The 23,675-nt window shown below is 37.2% G+C and overlaps 1 protein-coding gene across 4 annotated transcripts in view; it reads left to right on the top strand.

The window, feature by feature from the left end:
• The window catches only part of PPP4R4 (protein phosphatase 4 regulatory subunit 4), a 77,704-nt gene that overhangs the window by 19,148 nt on the left and 34,881 nt on the right, over nucleotides 1-23,675 (top strand). For 3 of the 4 annotated variants that reach the window (XM_054567088.1, XM_054567089.1, XM_054567090.1), the window contains 3 exons: nucleotides 5,684-5,786; nucleotides 21,075-21,222; nucleotides 21,926-21,999. In XM_054567088.1, coding sequence (XP_054423063.1) covers nucleotides 5,684-5,786; nucleotides 21,075-21,222; nucleotides 21,926-21,999 — 325 coding nt within the window. Of the gene's footprint in view, nucleotides 1-5,334; nucleotides 5,384-5,683; nucleotides 5,787-21,074; nucleotides 21,223-21,925; nucleotides 22,000-23,675 lie in introns of all 4 variants that reach the window. The other variant, XM_054567091.1, reaches the window with a different exon arrangement.

Here is a 23,675-nt window from a genome sequence, read left to right as displayed (position 1 = left end):
TTGTAGGTGAAAGTTGTAAGTTTTACAGTCCAGGAAGCTTATTTTGTAGAGAAAAAAATAAAATTAAAATAAAAATAAGAAATAAGAATGAAATACTGGTTAAACATTCATTTTAAAATTACATGCACTATATCAAATAGCAATATAGTGACTTTTACACTGCTGACTTAAACCCCTGCTGATTGTTTTGGGTTTCTTCCATTAAGTGATTGGTGGTATCAATTCACACATATTTGGTTTGTTTATACTGATTGTGACCAAAGTCAACAGGAGATAGCGGTAGGTCCACAGCACCCAAGAAATCCCCAGGCGTGCAAGCTTAGTGTATAGCCAAGTCTACTCTTCTCCGTGTCTCTTTTGCCGGATACAGAACCCTTGCCCAAGCTTCTGCTCGCACTTTCCTCCCGCGTGCATTGAAGTGCACTACACGATACTCCACCTCTGCTCATTTTTGCCATGTCACTGTTAACATCATGATTATGAAGAGGAGCCCCGTCGCCAGGACAGACGGAAGCAGTGAAGCCTGCCGCCGGTGTCAGATGGACCTTCGGCTTCGTTTGGGCAACTTGTTACTGTGTGCTTGGCTCATTGACTCGCGTAGTCTAAAAAATGTGAAGAAGCTGCAGGCTCCTCCTTTTTTTAAATTTTTGACTCTTTTATCATGGTAGGTCTCAGACCGTTCCCTCCAGACCAGCAGCATCAGCATCACCTGGGAACTTGTTAGAAGTGAAGTTCTCAGGCCTCACCAAAATCTACTGACCCAGAATCTCTGGGGTGAGGCCCAGTTTTAACAAGGGCTCCCAGGTGATTCTGAGACATGTTCGAGTTGGACAGCCCCTGCTCTAGCACAGTGTGACCAACTTGTGACCAACTTGTCTACGTTTCCCTGACGTCGCTGGCAATGTAGTTCTTCTAAGCTGAATGTATAGGCTGGAAATAGGAAATTGCCATTGTTTTAGGTCAATAATTGTCTAATGTTGGCAATTTTAGATGGTTCAACTAATAGTTACTTTGTGTGAACCAGGATTTCTTAAACATTTCCTTGGTGAGTCATTGACGTTCTCTGTTAAGGGCAGCTGTCCTGTGCATCGTCGGATGTTTAGCAGCATCCCTTGGATTCTAAACTGTGATGATCAGAAGTGTCTCCAGGTACCGGCATATACGCCCCGCTGGTGGAGGGAGCACCCCTAGCTGAGAACTAGTACTAGCTAACCTAGTTGCTTTTCCTCCTAAGCACTCATACCCAGTATGCTACCCAAATATGTCTATTTTTTTTCTCTGAGTGGGAGAAGGGTCAGACATAAATTAATTATACTAATTCAATTTAGATTTAAAACATTTTTATTTTTCAATTATAGTTTATTTGCAATATTATTTTATATTGGTTTCAGGTATATAGCATAGTGATTAGAGATACTTTACAAAATGATCCCCTGATACTGCCAGTACCCATCTGGCACTATACATAGTTATTACAATGTTATTGACTGTATTCCCTATGCTGTACTCATATCCCTGACAAGTTGTAACCACCAATTTGTACTTCTTAATCATTTCACCTCTTTCGCCGAGTCCCCTCTGGCAGCTGTCAAACGTTCTCGCTGTGAGTCAGTTTCTGTTCTGCTTGTTTAGTTTGTTTGAGTATATGTGGTAACAGTGAACATCGTTGCCTTGTTCATGATTAGGGAGAAAAATATTCACTCTTTCACCATCAAGTATGATGTTAGCTCTAAGTTTTTCATAGGTGACCTTTACCTGAAGCTGAACACGGCCTCTCACAACACCACCGGCTGGTGCACCGACACAGACGGGCTCCTAGAACACTCACCTAGCGGGGGAAGCCCGTGCTACAGGGGCCCGCCCTCCAGAAGATAATTCCGGTTGTTCTGGGTCTGCCCTCTTACAGATACCATGTTCTCTTTACCCAGTTTCCCCCTATAGTAAATTTTTGAAAAACTATAGTACAATATCACAACCAGTTTATTGACATTGATGCAATCAGTACAGTTAAGATTTTCACCACCCAGGTTACACCGCTGTGGTCATGTCTGTTCCTCTTCTCCCTCACCCACACCCATCTTAACCTCTGGAAATCACTCCCTTCTCCATTTGTATAATTTTGCCATTTCAAGAATGTTACACAGGGTGGGGCAAAACTAGGTTTACAGTTGTGAGTACATGAAATGCAGTTTATTCTTATATTGTTATTTATTAATTATTGTATTATTTTCCATACAAACTACTGTAAACCTTCTTTTGCCCCAGACTGTGTAAATGGAATCATAAAATGTGTAACCTTTTGCACTTGACTTTTTTCACTCAGTGCACTTCTTTAGAGATTCATCAGGCGGTTGCATCTGTCGATACTCTGTTCCTTTTTATTGCTGAGTAGCATTCCACGGTATGGATGTGCCACAGTGTGTTTAACCATTTCCCCACTTAAGGTAGATAGGTTGTTTATAATTTTTTTTGTTCAAATAAATCTGCTATAAACATTTATCCATTGCTTTGTACATGAATGTAAGCTTTAATTTCTTTGGGATAAATGTCCAAGCGTGCAATTTCTTGGTTGTATGTTGCTGCCATGTTTAGTTTTTAAAGAAACTGCCGAATTGTTTTCTAGAGTGGCTGTCGCAGCCTTCGTTTCCACCAGTAATGAATGAGTGATCTAGTTTCTTCACATTTGATGGTATTTTCATTTTTTATTTTAACCATTCTGGTAAGTATGTAGCGATATTTCATTGTGGTTTTACTTCACATTTACCTAATGGTTAATGATGTTGGACATCTTTTCATGTGCTTATTTACAGTGTATATCATCTGAGGTAAAATATGCTTTGCCCATTTTCTAACTGGATTGCATGCGTTTTTACTATTGAGTTTTAAAAAAATATTCTAAATACTAGTCCTTTGTCAAACATGTGGTTTGCAAACATTTTCTCCCAGTATGTGGCTTGTTTTTTCATCCTCTTAACAGTCTTGCCAAAGCAAAAGTTTTTAATTTTAATGAAGTCCAATTTATCAGTTTTTTCTGTTCCTCATGCTTCTGTTATCAAGTTTAAGAACTCCTTGCCTAGCCCTAAAACCTAGAAGATTTTTTCTTATGTTTTTTTCCAAAAATTTTATAGTTTTACATTTCAGTAAAACATTAACTCTGTGACTCATTTTGAGTTAATTGAGGCTCAGGTCAAGGTTTTTTGTTTGTTTTTTGGCCGTGGCTGTCCAGTTGCTCCAGCACCGTCCACTGAAAAGGCTATCTTTGCTTCCGTGAATTGCCTTTCCAACTCTGTCAAATATCAGTTGGGCGTGTTTGTGGAGGTCTGTTTCTGGGTTCTCTCTTCTGTTCCATTGATTTAAATGTCTGTCCCTCTGCCAATACCATGCACTCTTGGTTACAGTAGCTATAAAATGTCTTAAAATTGAGTAGACAGATTCGTTTAAGAATTGTTTTAGCAGTCCTAGTTTTGTTGCTTTCCACATAGATTTTGTCTTTTAAAATCTTGGGATTTTGATAACAGTTGTGTTGGACCCACGCACTGATGTGGGAGAGCTGACATCGTCACTATCTTCACTATGCTGAGTTTCCCACCCTATGGCTGTAATAGGTCTCTCTAATTATTTCTCTCTCCTTTGATTTTTAAAAAATTAACATTGTGTAGTTTTCAGCATATGAAGCCTGTTCTTTGTTAATATTCCATTTTTTTGAGTTCTTGTAAATAGCATAGTTTTAATTTCAGCATTTGTGTGGTGAATTCTGTCACCCGCTAGGCGTTGCCCCCCTTGGTGGAGCGGGGCTGCGGGCGCCTGGAGTGTGGGAGGCACAGCTTCCCGGTGCAGCAGACAGGCGTATGCTTCCCCGTTTATTAAACTCAGTGTTGCCGGCTGCTCTCCTGTCCCATCAATAACTAGTTAAGTACCAAGGTAACAAATTCACCCAGTGAGTCATCCATTCGTTCACCCTTTTGAGAGACATTTACTGAACCTCTGCTCTGGACCCGAAATTGCCATATGAAACATTACTTTTGCAGATACTTCTCTTTCAGTTTCTTAGTAGTGTATTTGTTTTCTGTGGCTGCTATAGCAGATTACCATAAACCGCATGGCTTCAAACAACCGAAATGTATTCTCTCTCAGTTTTGGAGGGCGGAATTCTGAAATCAGTGTCACTGAGTCAACATCAAGTTGTCAGCAGCGCTGTCATGGAGCATCTCGTCCTGGGCTCCTCCTGCCTCTGCCCGCGGTCAGCGTTCTGACTGGGGGCGGCGTCGCTCCAGGTCTGCACTGTGGTCAGAGTGCCTTCTGCTCTGTCCGTCGGCTCCTCTGAGTGTCTCCTTTAAGGACACTTGTCACTGGGTTTACAGGCTGCCTGGATAATCCAGAATGATCTCTTCATCTCAAGCTCCTTTTTTCAAATTAAGATAACAGCACAGGCTCTAGGCTTAGGGCGTGGACATATTTTATGGAGTGGCGGGGGCACCGTTCAACCCACGGCCAGTAGTCATTTTACATCCCACTTTAATTTCCTTTTCTTGCTCTTCTCCCCGTCTTGGCATGTGTCCGTTACTTCAGTCCCTCTCCTTCTTGATTTTGTCTTTTAAAGTATTCACTTCGAGAGTGGTGATGGTAGTGGAATGTTGTTCTGGCCTGTAGTTCACAGCCTACCTTACAACAAGGAAAACACCTGTCTTCACAGTAGGGCAGCTTTGTTGAGAATCAGAATACGTTTCTTACTAACAGAACTTATAGAGCTGAAGCAAATAAAAACAATACTAAAAAAACTTTAAAAATCATATTAAAGTCTTACATACATATAATACCAGTAGTTCTATTTGAAGAACTAAATGAAATTATTTTAATGAAGATAAATATGGCATCAGCAATTAGCATTTAAATTGGTATCAGCATACCACTGGTACATTTACTAGTATCTTTTATATATGTATTTCAAGTACTTGGATATCTTATGTCGCTTAGCTTGTGTTTTAAAAACAGAATTTTTTGCGTAGAACTGTTTTTTCAGAAGAGGCTGATCACTTTTTCTAAGTTATTTAGACCACTAGAGTATCACTGAGATTATTTTGGTAAAGCTTTAGTGACTTAATGAATATGTCAAAAAATACTCTTTAAATGTGCCCTACTGACCTTTAAGAATATTGAGTATTGCTTTAAGAAGTTTCTGGCAACTCATTCAGCCAGTGTGGGGCCGCAGGTCATGTCATTACACCAGAAGAAAGTTGTATGATTCCGCTGTAGTGGATTTTGTTGCTGTCCCTGCTGTTAGGATTACTAATATTCTATCAGAATGAAAATTCGCCATTTATATTTTTTATAAAGTACAGCAAATTAGCAGGTCACAGGAAAAAAAATGAAGTGGAATTTTAAAGTAAGTATTTAATAATAATCATAAAGCCTTTTAGACTTAAGGCATGCCTATAGATAATCTTGTTTTTAGCATTAGGATAATTAATATCTTCATGCACTTGTTATAAGATTTACCTAATGAAATTTCAGTTTTGGTTTTATTTTTAGATCTAAGTGATATTTTTAAAGTTTAAAACTTTTTCAAAGTTTCAGTGTTTATCATTAGAAGAAGTTATTTTTCAAATTAATCTCTACTTTTATAGTCATAAACCAGGAATTGAGCTTATAATTGCCCATTTAAAAATTTTCTTTTCTTTGTAAGTGCTGGTCAAGATATCCAGGGAACAAGTGTGATTGCAAATCTTCCATTTTTGATGCGACAGAATCCTGCTGAAACACTTCGGAGAGTCTTGCCAAAAGTTAGAGTAAGTCGGTGCAAAATAAGATTTCAATTTACCTTTGTTTTTTTTGTTTGTTTGTTTGTTTTGTTTTTTCCAGTAACATGTTATTGTCAGGGCAAAATTTCGGAGCTTTTGATGGCTGACCTTTTGTACTTAATCATTGAGTGGAGGAAGTATTTTGGTACACATGATGAATTGTGATGAACAGATTTAGGGAAATTAGCTGATGGAAATGGAAAAATCCAGATCTTAAGTTGTAAAGATTTCTTAATCATTTTCTGAGCAAAGACTTTTTAGTGAAGTTAGCTTTTTAGTAGCTCAGAAAAATTTTAAATAGTTTTACCAAATCATAGCTATCTTACTTGGTGTTCCATTTACTTAAATTTATATGAATAGTATTCTACAACATTGATAATATACGATTTTACTAATATTCCTAATAATAACCCTGTGGTGTCATGTCTAAAGAATCATCAAATAAAGATTGAATTGTGGCCATCACAATTTTAGTTTTGTATTTATTTTACTGCTTCCTAGATTTTTCAGAATTCGTTTTCTTGCCATAAACAAAAATATTTAATCTACTAGAACATTCTCTCCTCTATTTAATATTTATTGATTATTAATATATAATGTTAAATATTTAATACATTTATTTATTAGTTATTTGTATCTATGTGCAAGGTGCTCTTCTTAAGGACTTGAATGAACAAAACAGACAACAATCTACGTGTCCTTAGGGAGCTTACCTACTAATGGGGATTATGCTTGCTAATAGTTTTGTGTACTTTTCTTTGGCTTTTTGTTTGGTTATAACTTTTTCATAGCTTTTAAGTTAATATGTGTTTAAAATGCTGTAATTATTAGTATGTCCTTGAATTTTATTTTTAGGCACATATAGCATGTTTTCAGTTACTGTGATTTAGATTAGGATGTACTATGTTATTTTTACAAGGTAGCCACCCTTCTGTGCAGGAAGTATGAAGTTTTTGTTTTGTTTTCTTTTTCTAGTTGCAATGGTGAATTGAGATGTTTATTTTAACATCGCATGTGATTGAAAAGTGAATCAATCTTTTTCATATCTATTTTCCCAGATTCATGCTGTAATTTAAATGGAATTAAGTCTACATAGTCTAGGTTTTTAATTTTACACTCAAATTCAGGGATATTAACTGACTTAAGCTTGTTAGTGTAATACCTGCAAGTGCCTGTTAAACATCGGAAGGGAGCAAGTAGTTAGGTCCTCTTGGCTAAGAGTTATTCTGTACAAGCAAATTCGATTTAAAGCTAAAAAAACACTGAGTGTGCTATACGCACATTGTGTTGAGCAGGCTAAATCTGGTCCACAGATAATGTCCAAAGTTTCATAAAGTAAAAATAAAAAGGTGAAGGACAGAGATAGTGACCTTGAGGTCTCTAAATTATTTAAAAATATTTTTTGCTAATGAAGTTTCAGTAAAGTTTATTAAATAATAACTCCCCCCAAAATCTTAATTTCATGAGAATGTGTAAAGAATATTATATACTATATAACTGACTTATAAAGATGATTTTAATAACCTTTAAGTAATAAAAATTAATCCATAATATAGAAAACTGAATGAATAGTTAACAATACTATAAAGAAAATGTTTACTAATGAATATGTACTAAGAAAACCTTTATTTGGTGAAATGGTTTCATTCATTTCTTGAGTTAATTGTCAAGCACACAAAAAAGATGCAACGGAGCCCCAGGTTAGGTTCCATGTCAGGAGGCCTAGAACCTGTGGGAAACAATGGGAGAGCAGGCATCAGAGATTACTTAATTGCGCAATTCTGACTTTATGTAAAAATGCTGAAGAATTAAGCAGCTGGGTAAGACTTTATGGAGGCAGTACTGATGATTTTTGTAGAGGGTTTCCTATATAATGTAGACAGCTAAATATGTAAATAGCCCTGGGCCAAAATATAAAACCTGTTTACGTGTGAATCATTTTTAAATCATTGTATTCAGATATTTTTAAGATGTACTTGTACTTATAGTTAGTACTTTCTTCAGTTCTTCCTTCTTCTGTGAGTGGTTACTTTCAAATGATAAAATGATGACAAAAATCACATGGCCACTTTATTTACTTTTGCCACAGTTGTTCGTAATTTCTTAGTTAATTTTATAAAAAAGAAATCTTGTCATGCAAGTGAGTATTTAGTAATAATGTCGTTTTCACTCATACATATTTACTGAGTGCCTCCCATGTTCTGAGCACTTTTCTGAGTACTGAGAAAACAGAGGTGATCAAAATAGAGAACTTGCACTCAAGGTCATTACAGTCCAGAGGGGGAAACAGACATAGAACAAGTGAGTGAGTGTGAAGATCAGGATAAAGTGACAGGGAAACCTACCGTACATTGGAAGGTCAAGGAAAGCCTTTTTGAGGAGCTAAAAACTGAAAGGCTAGGAGGAAGCAAACATGTGAAGGGTCAGGAATGAGTGGTCCAGGCAGAGAGAGGAGCAGATAGCCCCTAAGATGAAAGAGCTTTGTAGAATTGAAATAAGCATGTTTTGTTGGAACACAGTGGATCTGGGTGTAGGCTGTGACTTAAAAAGACGTTGGAGTGGTGGCGAGTGACAGAGTGTGCAAGAGTTGTTCTTTCCTAGGGTGGTGGAAAGCCGCTGAAGGCTTTAAGTGGGACAGTGACTTATCCCATTTACATTAGTCATTTTGATAATTGTGTGGAGAGTGGATTGGAGTGGGAGAATTAGGAAACCACAGCACTACTCTTTGTGACACTTGAAGGGGGCTTGGATTAGGACAGCTGATTTGAGACAGTAGAGAGTAGTGGGATTTATCTGAGATACATTTATCAAGGTAGAATGAACAGAACTTCCTAATGGATGGGATGTGGGAAGTGAGAGTTGACTTGCAGAGTCCAGACTTGAACATCCATATGGTTTGCTGATTTTGAGTATTTTGGTTAATAGTTTGTTAAATCCATGGAGAAGAATGGTTTGAGTACTTACCAATACTAATCATTCTGTGAGTAATATGAACAGTAAGTATTTTATGTAAGAAACTAGTCATTACCATGATTCCTATCATGTCTATAATAGCAGTATAAGCAGCTTTTATTATTCACCCTTTTCCTTAAAGAATACCAGATAAAGTTTCACCAATGATATTTTATTTTTTGTTTTACTGCATTGTGTTTCATGCTTACAATATAGTGTTAACCGAAAAATGATTTTTGAAATAGGTTGCTGTTTTGCCCTGGCTGGGTGACTCAGTAGGTTGGAGCATCATCCCATACGCCAAAATGGTGCAGGTTGGATTCCCGGTCAGGACGCGTACAGGAAGCAACGGATAGATCTTACCTTCTCTTTCTCTCTCTCTCTCCCTTTCTTCCTTCCTCTTTCTCTAAAATCAATAAACATATCCTCAGGTGAGGGTTTAAATAAATAAATAAATAAATAAATAAATAAATAAGGTGCTATTTTCACTGTTTTAGAGATGAAGGAATTTAAGGCTAAAAATAAAATGGCAGAAACCGAGTTAGGATTAGAACTGAGCTAAACCATACTATTTTTACAATTTACTTTCAAAATATTATCTGAAGTGGACAATGGAGGACAATGCAATTAGGTCACACACCTCAAGGTTAAATTTAAAGAAGAATCCAGAAAGGAAATATTTTGAGCTTTAATTTAAATTTCCTAGATATGGAGACACTTAAATATAGTTGTTATAGTATATCCATGTTATACGATTTTAATCGTAGAGTATCTTTGTAAAAGAAGCTTTTTCTGTGATCTTTATTAAGTTTGAATTCTTTTCCACAGTACATTAAATTGAAGTCTTAGATGTTAGATTTCAATATTTGACTTGAGCTTCTAGTTATCTAGAAGTGTAAGAATTTGATTGTCCAGATAAATTTCTAAAATACTGGAGTCCTTTATAAAATTTAAAATGATAATGCCATCATTACACCATGTAATATTGGTGACTCCCTTGTAATGGAGTGCAAAAAAAGTTTGTACCTGTTGAGTTATTGAATCCTTTCTTTCTAAAACTTACTTTGGGAACCAAAATATATGGCATAAAATTACATAATAGAAAATGTGCAATGTCAGGAACAGATAACTGTAGCTAACATTTATTAAGGCCTTACTATGTGTCAGGTGCTGTACTTTATCAAACATTTTACACATTTTTTAATCTCTGAATGCTCATAGCAGTTCTATAAGGGTCACTTGATAGAGAAAGAAACAATTTAGATGAGTATCTTGCCCAAAGTCATAAAGCTAACAAGTGTATACTTAGTTTGAACAGGAAGTCTGACTCCTGAGTTCTTTCCCTTGACTACAGTACAGCCTCTTCATTGGCCAGTCATGGCGGTTTCAGACTTATAATATGTAATTTTACTTCTCAAGCCTGGTCATCTCGTCTGGTTACTACAAGAGCCTCCTCACTGGACCTGTTGCTTCTATTTTGCCCCTAGAGCCCTCTGTGCCAGAGAGCTCATTTATTTATTTACTAACTTGTTTGTATGGCAACAATCTACAATTGTTTGACAAATAAAATTTTATATATTTAAAGTGTACACCATAATTTAATATATGTAAACACTGTCAAATGATTACGACAATTAATTAATCTTCTATCATCTCACATAGTTAATGTGTTTTCTCTTCAGAGAGATCTTTGAAAAGCATCAATCATATCTCCTTCACGTGAATTGCTTAAGTGACGTGGGAGGCAGGATCGTGTGTGGGCTCCCTAAAATATCCGGTCCTAATCCCTGGAAGCTACAAACATTACCTTATTTGGAAAAAGTGGTTAGGGATTTGGAGACAAAGAGGTTACCCTAGACTACGTGGGCAGGCCCTAAATGCCAAGCATCCTTGTAAGGGGAGAGCAGAAGCAGGTTGAACGGGCACAGAGGAGGAGGCCGTGGGAAGACAAGGCAGGGACTGCAGCGGCGCAGCCCAAGGCAAGATGCACCAGCAAGTGCTGGAAGCTGGGAAAGGCAAAGAACAGGCTCTGCCCTGGTATCTCTGCAGCGGGTGTGGCCTTGCTGGCACTTTGGTTTTGGCTGAGTGATGCCAGTTTAGACTTATGGCATCTAGAACTTGGGAGAATAAATTTCTGCTGTTATAGGCCACTCAGTTTCTGGCAGTTTACTAAGCAGCTTTCCATTTCAGGCAGAATGAAACTTTTTGTCATGCCCTCAAATGAGCCCGTCTAGCGTTCTCACCTCCCCCCTACCATTGTGTTTTCTGTCCCGCGGAAGGGCAGACTCTTTGTCAGTTTGGTTTACCTCATGGTATCTTCAGAACTAGAACAGTGTTTGGCAAATAGCAGGCACTCAAAAATAATATAAAAATGAGCATTAATTAAACTGCATATTCTGAGGCAATGTGCCTACCTGAGACCGAGAGCACAGTGGCCTGAGCCCCCGATGGCATTCCAGGACCCGAAGTAGAAACAAGGTATCAGTGGAGTGATATAATGCTGATCGGGCGAGTGAGAGAGAGACACACAATAGGGAAAGGACAGCAAAGACTTAAGCAACCAATATGAGATTTGACCATTCGAGATTAGTAGATATGGTCTACCAATCTTCTAATTCTTAAAAGATTCATTATGTCTACTTTTATTAATGTTGTATTACTTTACTTTCATGTATGGGAATAATAGGAAAAAATTACATAGGTTTCTTCAAATGTGATTTTTTATTAGAGTCCTCTATATCTACTGATGATACAGATATTTTTTTAAAATGTCTTCTTTTCAAATTTTTATAGAAAGTCATTACTGTGTAAATAAAGATATTCGTGAATAAAAAGCTGAACTTTACTTACCCTTTATGTCCTATTCTGAGTGGCACACGTATGTGGATAAATGAGAATAACATGAGGAACAGTTCCCTTGGGCCAGGGGCTGTGCTCTGGACACATCCTTTTAAACTTCTTCTAACAGTTCCACGCAATGTATTTATTCTTATTTTACAGTTGAGGAAATCTAGACCTAAAAAATTTAGTGCTTGACTATGAATATTTTGTTGGGAGATTTCTAGAAAGCATGAAATTATATGATTTATTCTTACAGTTTACCAAGAAAAAAATTTTAACTAAAGAAATTGAATAGCATAAATAGATGATACAAATTGCTTTTCTTAATTTTGTTTGCAGCTCATAAATAAAAGTACCAGTCTTCTTCACTGTAGGTGATGTTTTTCAAGTTAAAAGCTCTGAGAAAAGCAAAAAGGTTTTGTGAAAGCAACACATTTATATATAATAAGCAGAACACGATGTTCCAGACAACCTACCACAACAGCCCACAGTGGAGTGTAGCCCACTATTGACAGGCCAAGCATTTAAGGGCAGCCTGATGTGAAGGAAGGAGCGGAAGAAAGTGGAATAATTTCCATGATGTAAGCTGATGAAAAACAATCATCAGGGTCAGAATTGACCTTACTGGGAGATTTTTAAGGGCTAGGAAGCGTCAAATTAAACAACTATTTTTCTAGTTCGCTAAAAAAAAAAACCCCAAAAAAACAACCAGAGGTAGTATTAACTGAAGGAATTAGAGAGCATGAAGAGTTCACACAAATTACTCTTTCTTCTACTGTTTACAGCTAAAAAAAATACATTGACCACAATGCATTTTGAAAATAATGTCTGTACTATGTATATCTATTTGTGTTTAAGGGCAGAACAGTTTAATGCCATTAATTATTTTACAATAATAATTAAATTCAATGGAAACATTTACTGAGTAAATAGTTTTGGGGGGGCATATATAAAATGTTATACTTGCTAATATTTCTAATAGACCCAGAGATGTTGCCTTTTAATAAATTCTGGTGGAGATCAGTGTTCTCACGTGTGCTTCTTAGTCATTCAGTCATTTGTTACTTTTGCCCTGCTTACAATAAAAATGAATTGGAGCTTCTGAAATTCTTAAATCAAAATTCTTTTACTTCTGTAATAATGGTACCATGTCACTGTTACTACTTGAATGTTGTTTCTGACTTCAGACATTTGAGTGATACAAAGGATCGTTAATAGATTTTTTTTTTTACTATCCTCGCAAAATTATGAAACAAAGAAGCTATTAACATTCTCTACTGTAATAAAGGTCTATAATGTTTGACATAACTTTATGGATTAACTAACATTTTAGCAGTGTGATGAACTAAATATCCTAGAAAACTTTCTCAAATTAGAACATCTAGAAATGAGATAAAGTACAATAAACATTCTTTTAAATGCATAGTTAAACTTGTAAGAGTTTAAGGACTATTCAGGGCTCAAATACAAAGCAGCCAATTCCACTCCTACTAAGGATGTAGGAATGTTCATACACACACCACTTTCGTTTTAACAACAGTGGGTTATTCATGAAATCCATACAAGTATAATTTTTCTTGAGCCTATCAGAGGTAGTCACAAGACAACCAAGTAAATAGAATTAGAAAGAGCGACAGCCCCTCTAAGGAAAGATGGGACACAGGGACACTGACTTTAACAGATGTAGGAAGAAGAAGTTGCCACCACATTGGGTTGTTAGAAAAAAATTATTTAAGATTGTGATGAATTTTTGCTGGTGCACTGTAGGGTAGCATGTCAGTTTAGAATAACCTGGAGCTTCAGAAACGAGGGGACAGCGCACTCACTTGCACGCTGTTTCCCACAGGCCTCCCTGCCTTGGGGGGCAGGTAGGCAGGAGACTGGAGAGCGGCCCCCTCGCTAACGTAGACAGTGGCGGCTGTTGCTGGGGCAGAGGGACGCAGCGCTCCCCACTTCTTCGGAACCATGTGCATGGACACATCGGGAATTTCAACAGAGATGGAAAGTATGAAATGATCAATGAAAATGATAGAAATAAAAAGGATAGTATCAAAGATGAAACATTCCTTCCATGGTCCTGTCTGCAGTTTGGACACAGCGGGCACAGTTGAGGAAAGAATCAGTGAACTTGAAGGTAGAAATTATCCACACTGAAACACAAAGATAAAAAAATGAAGGAAAAAAATAGAAGAGAGCCCTGACTGGTGCAGCTCAGTGGACTGGGCGTCGTGCATGAGACCGAAAGGTCGCTGGTTCAGTTCCCAGTCAGGGCACAGGCCTGGGTTGCAGGCCAGCTCCCCAGTTGGGGGTGTGTGAGAGGCAACTGGTTGATGTTTCTCTCTCTCTCTCCCTCCCTTCCCGTCTCTCTAAAAATGAATAAATAATTTTTTTTAAAAAGGAAGAGAGCATTAAATAGCTTTGAGACAGTGTAAAGTGATCTGATTTATGTGCAATTGGAGTCTCAGAAGAGAGATCAGGAAAGAACTGTTTGATGAAATAATGGCCAAGACTTATCTGAAATTCATGAATGACAACAAAACAAAGATCCCAGAAGCCCAGAGGATCCCAAGCAGGACAAATACGCACACACCTGAGCACATCACGATCAAATTGCTTAAAGAATACTGGCTTCTACTCTTCAGAAGACAACTGTTAAGAGAAGGAAAAGACAAGTCACAGAATGGGAGAAATATTTATAAATCATGTATCTGGTAAAGGACATGTGTTCAGAATACATTAAGAACTCAAAACTCAATAATGAAAAAGCCCAATTTTTAACAACAGGCAAAAATTTGAACAGATTCTTCACCACAGACAGTTGGTGGCTCGCCAAATAATCATAAGAAAAGATGTTTAGCAAGCTTAGTCATTAGATAAATGCAAATGAATCTATAGATGTGTTAGAATATCTGTACTAAAAAAATGACCATTATCTTTTTAGGCATTTTTCAAATATGCTTCTGTCTAATCTCTCTGCTCTCCTTTGAGGATTTCAAGTTCATACACATTAGACTTTTCCATGGTATCCTCTAGGTTTTCTATCCATCCTTTTCTCTTTGTGATTCATTCTGATTATTGATTTTGATTATTATATTTTACTGGTGTAGAGTTTTTGTTCAGCTCTTTAAAAAACCTGCCATGTCCTTTCTTTTATATCTTAGAAGTTTCTGTTGAATTTTTCAGTTGTATCTTCTATCATCTTGAACCTGGTATGTACTGGATAACACCAGTGTAGCTCCTTTTGGTGCATTTTAATCTTCTGTTGCTTATGCTGGCTCTTATTCACGTTATTATATCTCTTCCTGTTCCTGAATATTATTGATTGTGTGTTTGATCTTGTAATTACTTGTAGAAATAATTTGAGGCCCAGGATGGTATCTTCCTCTAGAAAGGAATATGCTGTCTACTGGCAGCCATTTAACTGCGCTGGCAGTCAAGCCTCCATGCGTCTTGGGTATCAGATGACTTGCAGCCAGGCCGCTCTCCCTGCAAAGACGAGTCTGCTACAGGGTTGCACCTTCCCATCCCAGGGGCTTCCCAGGGCCTCTGCAAGGCTGTCAAAAGAGTCACCCAAGCCTTTAAGCATCATCCATACAGATTTTATCTATTTTATATAAATTCTCTTATTTATATCAGTTCTTTTCAGAGTATCAGATCAGTAAATACAGTCCCCTGTTTGTAATCTCTACTTGGATACCTCAAAGGCATTTCAAACTTAACAAGTCTAAAATTGAGCTTCTTGAATCTCCTCTTGAAACTGGGCTTTCCCCAGTGTCCCCTGTCCTAACCTGGGCTTCCCCCAGTGTCCCCTGTCCTAACCTGGGCTTCCCCCAGTGTCTCCTGTCCAAACCTGGGTAACAGTGTTATTCACCAGGTTTTCAAGCCAGGATTTTAGGAGTCATCTTAGAAGCCATTTGTTCTTTTACTACTTATACAGTCCTGTTCTTTTATATCTTACGTATTTCCTGAATCCATCCACCTCTGTCCAACCACACTACCTCCACCCTAGTCCAAGCTATTCTGAAGCTTTGCACAGGGAAGGTTAATAGCTTTTCAAGTGGTCCTTGCCCACTCCTCCCTCCTACCCCACCCCTCCTCACTACTTTCTGATTTCATTTTCATCTTTATAATAAGCAATATTTCAAAGCATTTATAGCTACAGTGAATATTCTCTTGCTTAACATGCCCAAGGCCCCAGGGAATTGGGGCTCCGTCTGCACCGTCAGCCGGAGCGCCTCCCTGACGGTGCTCCAGGCTCACTGACCTCCTTTCACTTCCTGAACCTGCTTCTGGGCTCTGCTCCTCTTGGTGCTGAGAATTCTTTCTTCCTTATTTTCTTGCTTCCCTGCCTTTCCATGCCAACTTTTTTCTGTTCTTTCTCTCTCTTCCCAGGGGCCGATTGTTACTTCTCCATGACCCCTCTCCTCGAAGAGATCAGTCGCTCATTAGATGCTCTTGCGCCATCTTGCACTTCTGAGCTCCTATCACAGCTTTAATTACCGCAGTAACAGGCACATGGCTAGTCCTATTTGGTGCTAAGTCTCCAGCGCCTAGCACAGTGCCCTGAATGTGGCTAAATAAATACTTGTTGAATATTTAAATACTAGCAACAGTAGTCCCTCAGAAATAGGCAACCATGTCTTTTGACTCTTCTCCAGTTTCCCAGCATGCTTGATGTAATTCTGGTACTTAATAAATAGCTGCAAATGAAATTAAAATTATATTATGAGAACTAGATTTTCATTGGGCTACTTTAGAGAAAGATTAGGATAGGAGGGAAAAATATAATACCATGACTGACCAGAAAGGAAGCCCTATTTTCACTTGCTTATAGAAATTTGCCATACTTTCTAATACTGTTCCCCAATCCCACAGAAAAACAGCTTATGCTTTTTAAAAAAATATTTAACTAATTAAAAATAGCTACAATGGATCATTTGAAATGGTTGCTTATTGCTATTATTTCCAATAGATAGATATTTCTTTGATATGCATATCTTTGTAACATTTTAAATTGCTTCTTATTTACATGCTAAGCTGAAGTCATGAAATACGTGATTCTCACTTATATGTTAAAATGACTTGGCAGACTAAGTCTGGCTAGAAGTTCATTTTCAAAATCATCATCTTGAAATGTGTTTATTTGTTTGGTGTTGTCATGATTTTGCACGGCAGGATACTCCATTGCACATTTACACAGTCATATGAGAGTTGCTGCTGGTGTTGGTATTTCTTTAATGGAAAGAGATCTTCGGGACATTTTTATGTGTACCTCCTCATGAACCTTACAAGTCACTGAAATACAGATTTATAAAATGGTAAAACACATCTCTTTTATTCCTGTTTACTGTCTCCACTTTATTTCCCCTCTCAGAGTTTGATTTTCAGTGCTGTTGACTAGTTTCCCCCACACTTTATTTTAGTGGGGAACGAAGCAATCAGTGACAGGAAAAAGAATGAGATATGGTAGTTAATTGGTAAAGGTGCCTTAGAGTTGGCATTCTCCAATTGTTCATACTTAACCCAGTTTTAAAGTCTTTCATAAATGTTATCATTTTATAGCAAAAAGAGCTGTTCACTGTCATTGTTACTAAAGCTTCCCACATCTCTGATCCTCAGAAACCCAGATATTTCAAATGTCCTAGATCTTCAATATTTTAATATTTAAATCCCTATTACTTAATTTCAAAATAATTTATGATGTTATTTCTAAAAATATACAAAAATACTTTGTAATTTCAGGGCTTCTTTTTTCCTCCTTTAATCAGCACCATTTATGCTAAATGTGGTTGCCAGATTGATTTAGTAAGTTTAGTTTCCAAATGCGTGAATCTTAAATATTTGCTCTTTTGAAATAAGCCAATGATTTACTTAGTGCTTTTCTATGTTGTGTATCATAGAGAGAAATCTCTTCTTGATGCATGTAATGTAGGTTTATTGGAGACAGAGCAATAGAGCAATTTCCCTCTGCAAGTACTGTGTTACATTGTTTTACAGAACGCTTTCTCCCACCATTCATGCTAACAAAAGAGTGAATTTAAACATGGAAGTAGTGTATTTTCCATCCTTGAATTGGAATAGTTTTTGAAATTTGGAAATGTACCATGAACTCATTTATAAACTGTCTCATTTCATTTTTGAGGATTCAAGTTGGAATGCCAGCCATACAATAGTATTTAAAAGGAAGGGTAACTGGCATTAAGGCATGCACTTAAGCAATAGAAGAATTTACTTTTCAGTGTCTTCCAAGGTCCATGAGGATGCACACTTATTTACCCAGAGAGTATGGATCTCACTATGTTTGTCCAGAAGGTGTGACTCTGTGGAGGAGAATACTTATCGGTAAGTATCAGACTCTTACTGCATCATGTTTCAGAAAAATATGCTTAGAAATCAGTTGATTTAATCTCTTAGTCTGTGCTGGTTTCTTAACAGTGGACAGTCCCAGATGTTGAAGTCAGCACAAGAGAAAAACCCAAATCCTGATAAGACTTGAGGATTTTTCAAAAATTAAATGCAAAATAGTTGGGGCAGATGTTTCCGCGGGAGTCAAGACTAAGTGACACAGTAAGAAGATGTGAAGTTGGAGAGCTTCTCATGTCCTTCTTTTGCCTAAAGTTTGCAGACGTACAAACCCAGGACTTTAATGACTTTTTAAGAGGGGGCAAAATTACATCTCTTGGAACCTAGAACAGCAGACTCACCTGAACCTGAATGTGCATTGTGGCCCTCACAATTTATTTTAATATTTCTTCTCAAAGTACTTTCTGTTTCTAAATTAAAGCTGTGCCTTCTGAAACCTGTAAGTGATGTATACTGCCCACCTCAAACCTTTTGAAAATGTTTTCCAAACCCGAAGTTATTAATGTGGAACAATGTTTTGAAAACTTGACTGTTTTCTTGTTTTACTACAAGAAGATACGGGAGGGTCTCATTTCAGAGACCAATTCCTGCTTCTGCTTTATGACTTATCATTTCTTTTCTTTTTCTTTCAGCCAAGATCCATAACTGACTATTAGTTGAAAAAACTTGTAAAATAATGTTTGTGCATGTGATACAAAAGCTTAAAACAAAACAAAACAAAAAATGGTCCCCCCTACGTGCTGCAGGCTTTCTGGGAGTGAGCCACACCCCACGAAGCCGCAGCCAGCCTTGCCCCGTCTCCCGTACCCTCAGGAAGGCGCAGCAGTGACTGCAGCCGAGCCTTAGCACGTGACCGATGGCAGCGCAGAATCTGTGAGGAAGAACCCAGTGCTTAGACTTGGCGTCGGCAGACGAGGGTTAAGTCTTAGAGTTGCCAGTTACTAACTCGCTGGCCTTCAGCAACATACTTGAGCGTTCTGAGTTCATTTTTCATGCTGCAGAGTGGCACGCTGTAGAATGTCTTCTAGCACAGCGACTGGCAGTGGTCCCGCCATGCTGAATCTAGGAGTCTGGGTACATGGTCTAAATCACGAGTACAGAGGTGCCGAGGTAGAAGATCTTGTTGACATGATAGCAAGGATCGAGAATGCATTTCTAAGAGATCCATTTTTGTTTTGCCTTGTGTCTAATTCTACCAATCCCTAATCTTTCGGACTCAAAAAAAATCTCTTGACGTGACCTTTCAGGAGGTGTGGGTAATACTTGTTAAAGGAGAGTATCAAGAACAGACAGTTTAGGTGAGAGGGTAAGGGACACTAGTCATCCAGCCATTACCCAAGCGCCCGCCGTGGGCCAGGACTAGGGGACATGACAGTGAACAAAACGGACAAAAATTCTTGCAACCATGAAGCTCATGTTCCAGATGAGGAGATAGACCATGCACAGGCAACTCTGTTGCGTGATGGTGACAATAAGCCTGCGGAGGGGGTTGTGAGAACTGGGGCAAGGGAGCGCCTTTCCGGTGAAAGTTGGGCTCATTGAAGAGGTGATATTTGAACAGAGGCTTGAAAGAGATCAGGGAGCCAGCCACGTGGAAATCTGAGGAAAAGAGGGACTTGGGAACAGAGCTTTTAAGTCTTTGAAAGGACTTTGACTTTTCCTTTAAGTGGGGTATGAAGCCATTGGAGAGTTTTGAACAGGGAAGTGACATTATCTGACTAACAAGAATCTCTTTGGCTGCCATACAGAGGGGCAGCGATGGGATCAGGGACTTGCCAACAGATTGGTGGAATAATCCAGGCTGGAAGTGATGGCGGCCTCGCTCTGGATGGAGGGCTGGCGGGGATAAACGGTCCGATTCTGGGTCCGCGTTGGTTGGCCATTTGATGGCGGTGTGTGAGGGACTGTGCGGTGTCAGGAACACCTCCGAGTTTTTGGCCTGACGGCTGGAAGGGCAGAGTTGTCATTCGCTGGTTACTGAGATGAAAATTGGAGGAGGAAGTGTTGGGAAGATACCATTTCAGGTGTGGACAAGATGAGGTTCTTCCTAGATAGCCTGGTGTGGAGAGGAGAAGGTTGGATGTACAGTGGTCATTATTTAATGCTCAGTTTGCACGAACTGGTAAGCCATAAAAGTTCTGTTGAAAAATGGTTTAAATCTCTAAGAAGACAGTATTATAATTCACATTTTATATATTAGGAAGTGGTGCTGAAAGATTAATTTTCTTAAGATCACAGGTATGAAACTTTGTTTTGTGGCTACAAATTCCACATTGTTCTACTAACTTTACTATGTTAGTTATAAAATAGGCATTCAATTTTATAATTGCCATAATTATAGCAAAGTATAATATTTCTCTTGACTACCTTTCTGTCACACACATATTCTCTCTCTTTTAGAGAAGAATAGGTAATATCTTTGATGAGGTTTATGTGAAAGTTTTCTTTTTTACTTTTAGTTGTGTTGAAAATTAATATTGTCACATAGGGTTTAACTTTGAATATGCATTTAAAATTTTTTAAAATGGTGAATGGAGATGGCAATGAATATAATTACTTTTTAAAAACATTCTTATATTTTTAAAAATTTTTTTAAAAGCAATTTACTTCATAGTAATTAATGTTCTTGTCAGTTTAAAGGAGAAAATTCATTTGTACAATATTAAGTGTATTTCTTTTTATAATAAAATGTGTGATGTTTATTTTTTGAAGCAGAAATACAAGTAATGAAAACACATGTGATTGAGCTTTGACATTGTTCTAGGTATGATGGCAAACTACAATACAAAGAGCAAGATACAAGTTGAAATCTATCAAATGCCTATTCTATTAATTAAAGGTTTATATACTTTTATAATTTTCATTCATAAGACAATGGAATGTTATTCTATTTTATAAGTTCCTAAGGCATTTAAACTTTAGGTGGTCTAATGAAGTAAGTGATCAGGAGCAGGTTAATTAATGTAGTTTTCTTAAATAAGGCAATCATACATATTCTTAAAAGTCATATACAGTCACTTGTGGAATATGGCTATGTTTGTTTTCTGTGACCTTGGATTTAAAAAATTGTAATTTGGGATCTCTTATCCATGTAATAGCTAACCCTTTCTGATTATACAGGAAGTCCTGCATGTTGCAGGTGTGGAAATGCAGTTGACGGCTGCCATGTCATTTCTGACCATTCTACAGGAAGAGTCCGTGTCAATTCATACCTATGCCCACTCCTTCCTCCAGGTCATTCTTCAGCATCTGGAGCACAGGGATGCAGGTCAGGGGCTTTGTGTGCTTTTTTATGTACTTATTTATTGCTTCTTGTATGTGGTCATGATGTTCTTTGAGTCCTGTTAGTCTGATGAGGACGCCTAGATGAAGCCAAGCTGCCCAAGAGTTGGTCTCTAGTGTGACTAAAAATAGCCCTGGCTGTTGCCTTACAGAGCCCTGAAAGCTGAAGACCCATTAGTGCATCCTGTGGTTTATACTTTCTTCTTAGATTTTTAAAATTTTACATTTATGTTTATAATATTGTACAGCAAAAATGCACCATTTGGGTTAAAGATATCCCCCCAATATTATTTTTAAAAGATTTATTTATTTATTTTTAGAGAGAGGGGAAGGGAGGGAGAAAGGGAGAGAGAGAAACATTGATATGAGAGAGAAACATTGATTGTCTTTCCACGTGCCCTGACTAGGGACCAAACCCACAATGCAGGCATGTGCTCTGACTGGGAATGGAACCAGTGACCTTTTGCTTTTTGCAGGACGATGCTCAACTAGCTGAGTCACACCAGCCAGGACCCCCCAATATTATTTTTAAAAATAAATGCTTTCTAGATATTGGCTAAGATAAAAAAAAATAGAGAAACTTCTTACACGATTAATAAAATAATTATTCCATATTATTATTAAATACTATAACTATTAATGGCTGAGTTGAAACTAAATTTGTGAGACATTTAATTTGCATGTTTCAGGTGTCAGCAATGCATGGCTGGAAACTCTTCTGTCTGTGATAGAAGTATTGCCCAAAGAGACCCTAAGGCATGAGGTAATTCCTTTTTTTATTTTTGGTAAATAGATAAGTCACTCTAAGGTTTTTGTGTTTTTTATTTTTAATGGTATTTAAAAATAAGTTATTTCCCACTCTGAAAGCAACACATGCTCATTATAGAAAATCCGAGTAATAGAGAAATTAGTGGGAGAAAAATCATGATTCTGTACTTAGTCACTTTTAACATTCTGATATATTTTCGTTGCCGATTTTTCCACCTATGTTTGGTTGCTGTTTGGCCTTAATAGTTGTCATTTAGCATTATTTTGATTTTCACTTAGCATTATTTTCCTGTTATGTTAAACTCATGTAGTAGTAGCTACAAAATATTTTACTCAGTGGACATTTAGCCTCTTTTAAGTATTTTATTATCAAAACAAGTCAGTACTGAACATCTCTGTAGAGCTTTTCCTGTTTTTCAGATGATTTCCTAACTATAGCTTCCAAAAAAATGGAATTACTGGTCAGAGGTCATTAATATTCTTAAGAGTATTAACTAGCAATATGTGAAAATACCTTTTTCCCTGGACTTTTATCAGCAACAGTGTTCCAGTTTAATTTGATGAGCCAAAAATGGAATTACATTTTAATCAGAATTTTAAACATTATTAGGCTATTGTATATTTTCTCATATACTATGTTTATACCAATTTCATTTATTCTTTTGGAATTATCTAAAATATCATTTATCACTATGTGTTTGTGCTATTTCTCTATCAAGGCTGCCAGTCCTTTATTATGTTTGTTGCCAGTATTGTTACCAACTTGTTATTTGGTTTTTAATTTTCAACATTGTTCAATACACCCTTCTCAACAAGTTTTTGTAAATTAAGGTGAGAGAATAGGGAAGCTGGAAAAATTTTTTCTGTAATGAAAATGTTTTTAATCCTTGAACATTATCCCTATATATATCTTTTCAAATATGTCATGGTTGGAAAAAACAGTTGTCCATCAGTAAAATGCCCTCTGTGGATTTTATAAAGTGTCTTTGTCCTCTGCCTCATACAGTTTATGGTCCTATCTCAAGAGCAAAATACTTACTTGAAAATGGGAAGATTCACCCAGTTATAAGGATGCTTGTATACTTGATGCCAAACATCTAGCTGATCACACATATTTAAATGTTGAATGTGATGTTGACATGTGCTGCCTATATTTTTTTGAAGAGTAGTATGTGGTAGAAGGCAGTTTTTACTCTAGAATGCCATCTGTTATATAACATGATTTTTAAGATTTTATGTATGCATTTTATTTCAAATATTTCACTTTCAAATTATATTTAACATTACAGATTCAATAATTCTGGGTACTTTGTTGAGAGTAATCTGAGAGTAATAAAACCAGTCAACCTTTTTATTAGGGTCATAGAATTTTAGAACTTGGAGGGATCTTAGTATGGCATATTCTGATTTCCATTTTAAGTAAATGAGAAACCTTGGGATGAGAAATAGCAAGCTGACTTGGACAAACAAAAGATCTGGGCCTTGAATCAGGATTTGATCTTCCTAGTTCTACAGCTCATCATGCTGCTGAGTGTTTCAGTGCCTAGCATATACTAGTTATATTCAAATGGCAGAGTTTCTTAATAGAATCTATTTGAGCTATAATTTATAATGTTTTGCATCCCTTTAGGATAAATAGGAAAATCTGTGTGGAATAAAAATAAATTGAAG

The sequence above is a fragment of the Pteronotus mesoamericanus genome, unplaced genomic scaffold (assembly GCF_021234165.1).
Source record: "Pteronotus mesoamericanus isolate MK-2021 breed Mesoamerican mustached bat unplaced genomic scaffold, CSHL_Meso_final contig_182, whole genome shotgun sequence".
Taxonomy (NCBI): Eukaryota; Metazoa; Chordata; class Mammalia; order Chiroptera; family Mormoopidae; genus Pteronotus; species Pteronotus mesoamericanus.
Note: the sequence above shows the minus strand (reverse complement) of the source record. Positions and strands in the feature narration are given on the sequence as shown.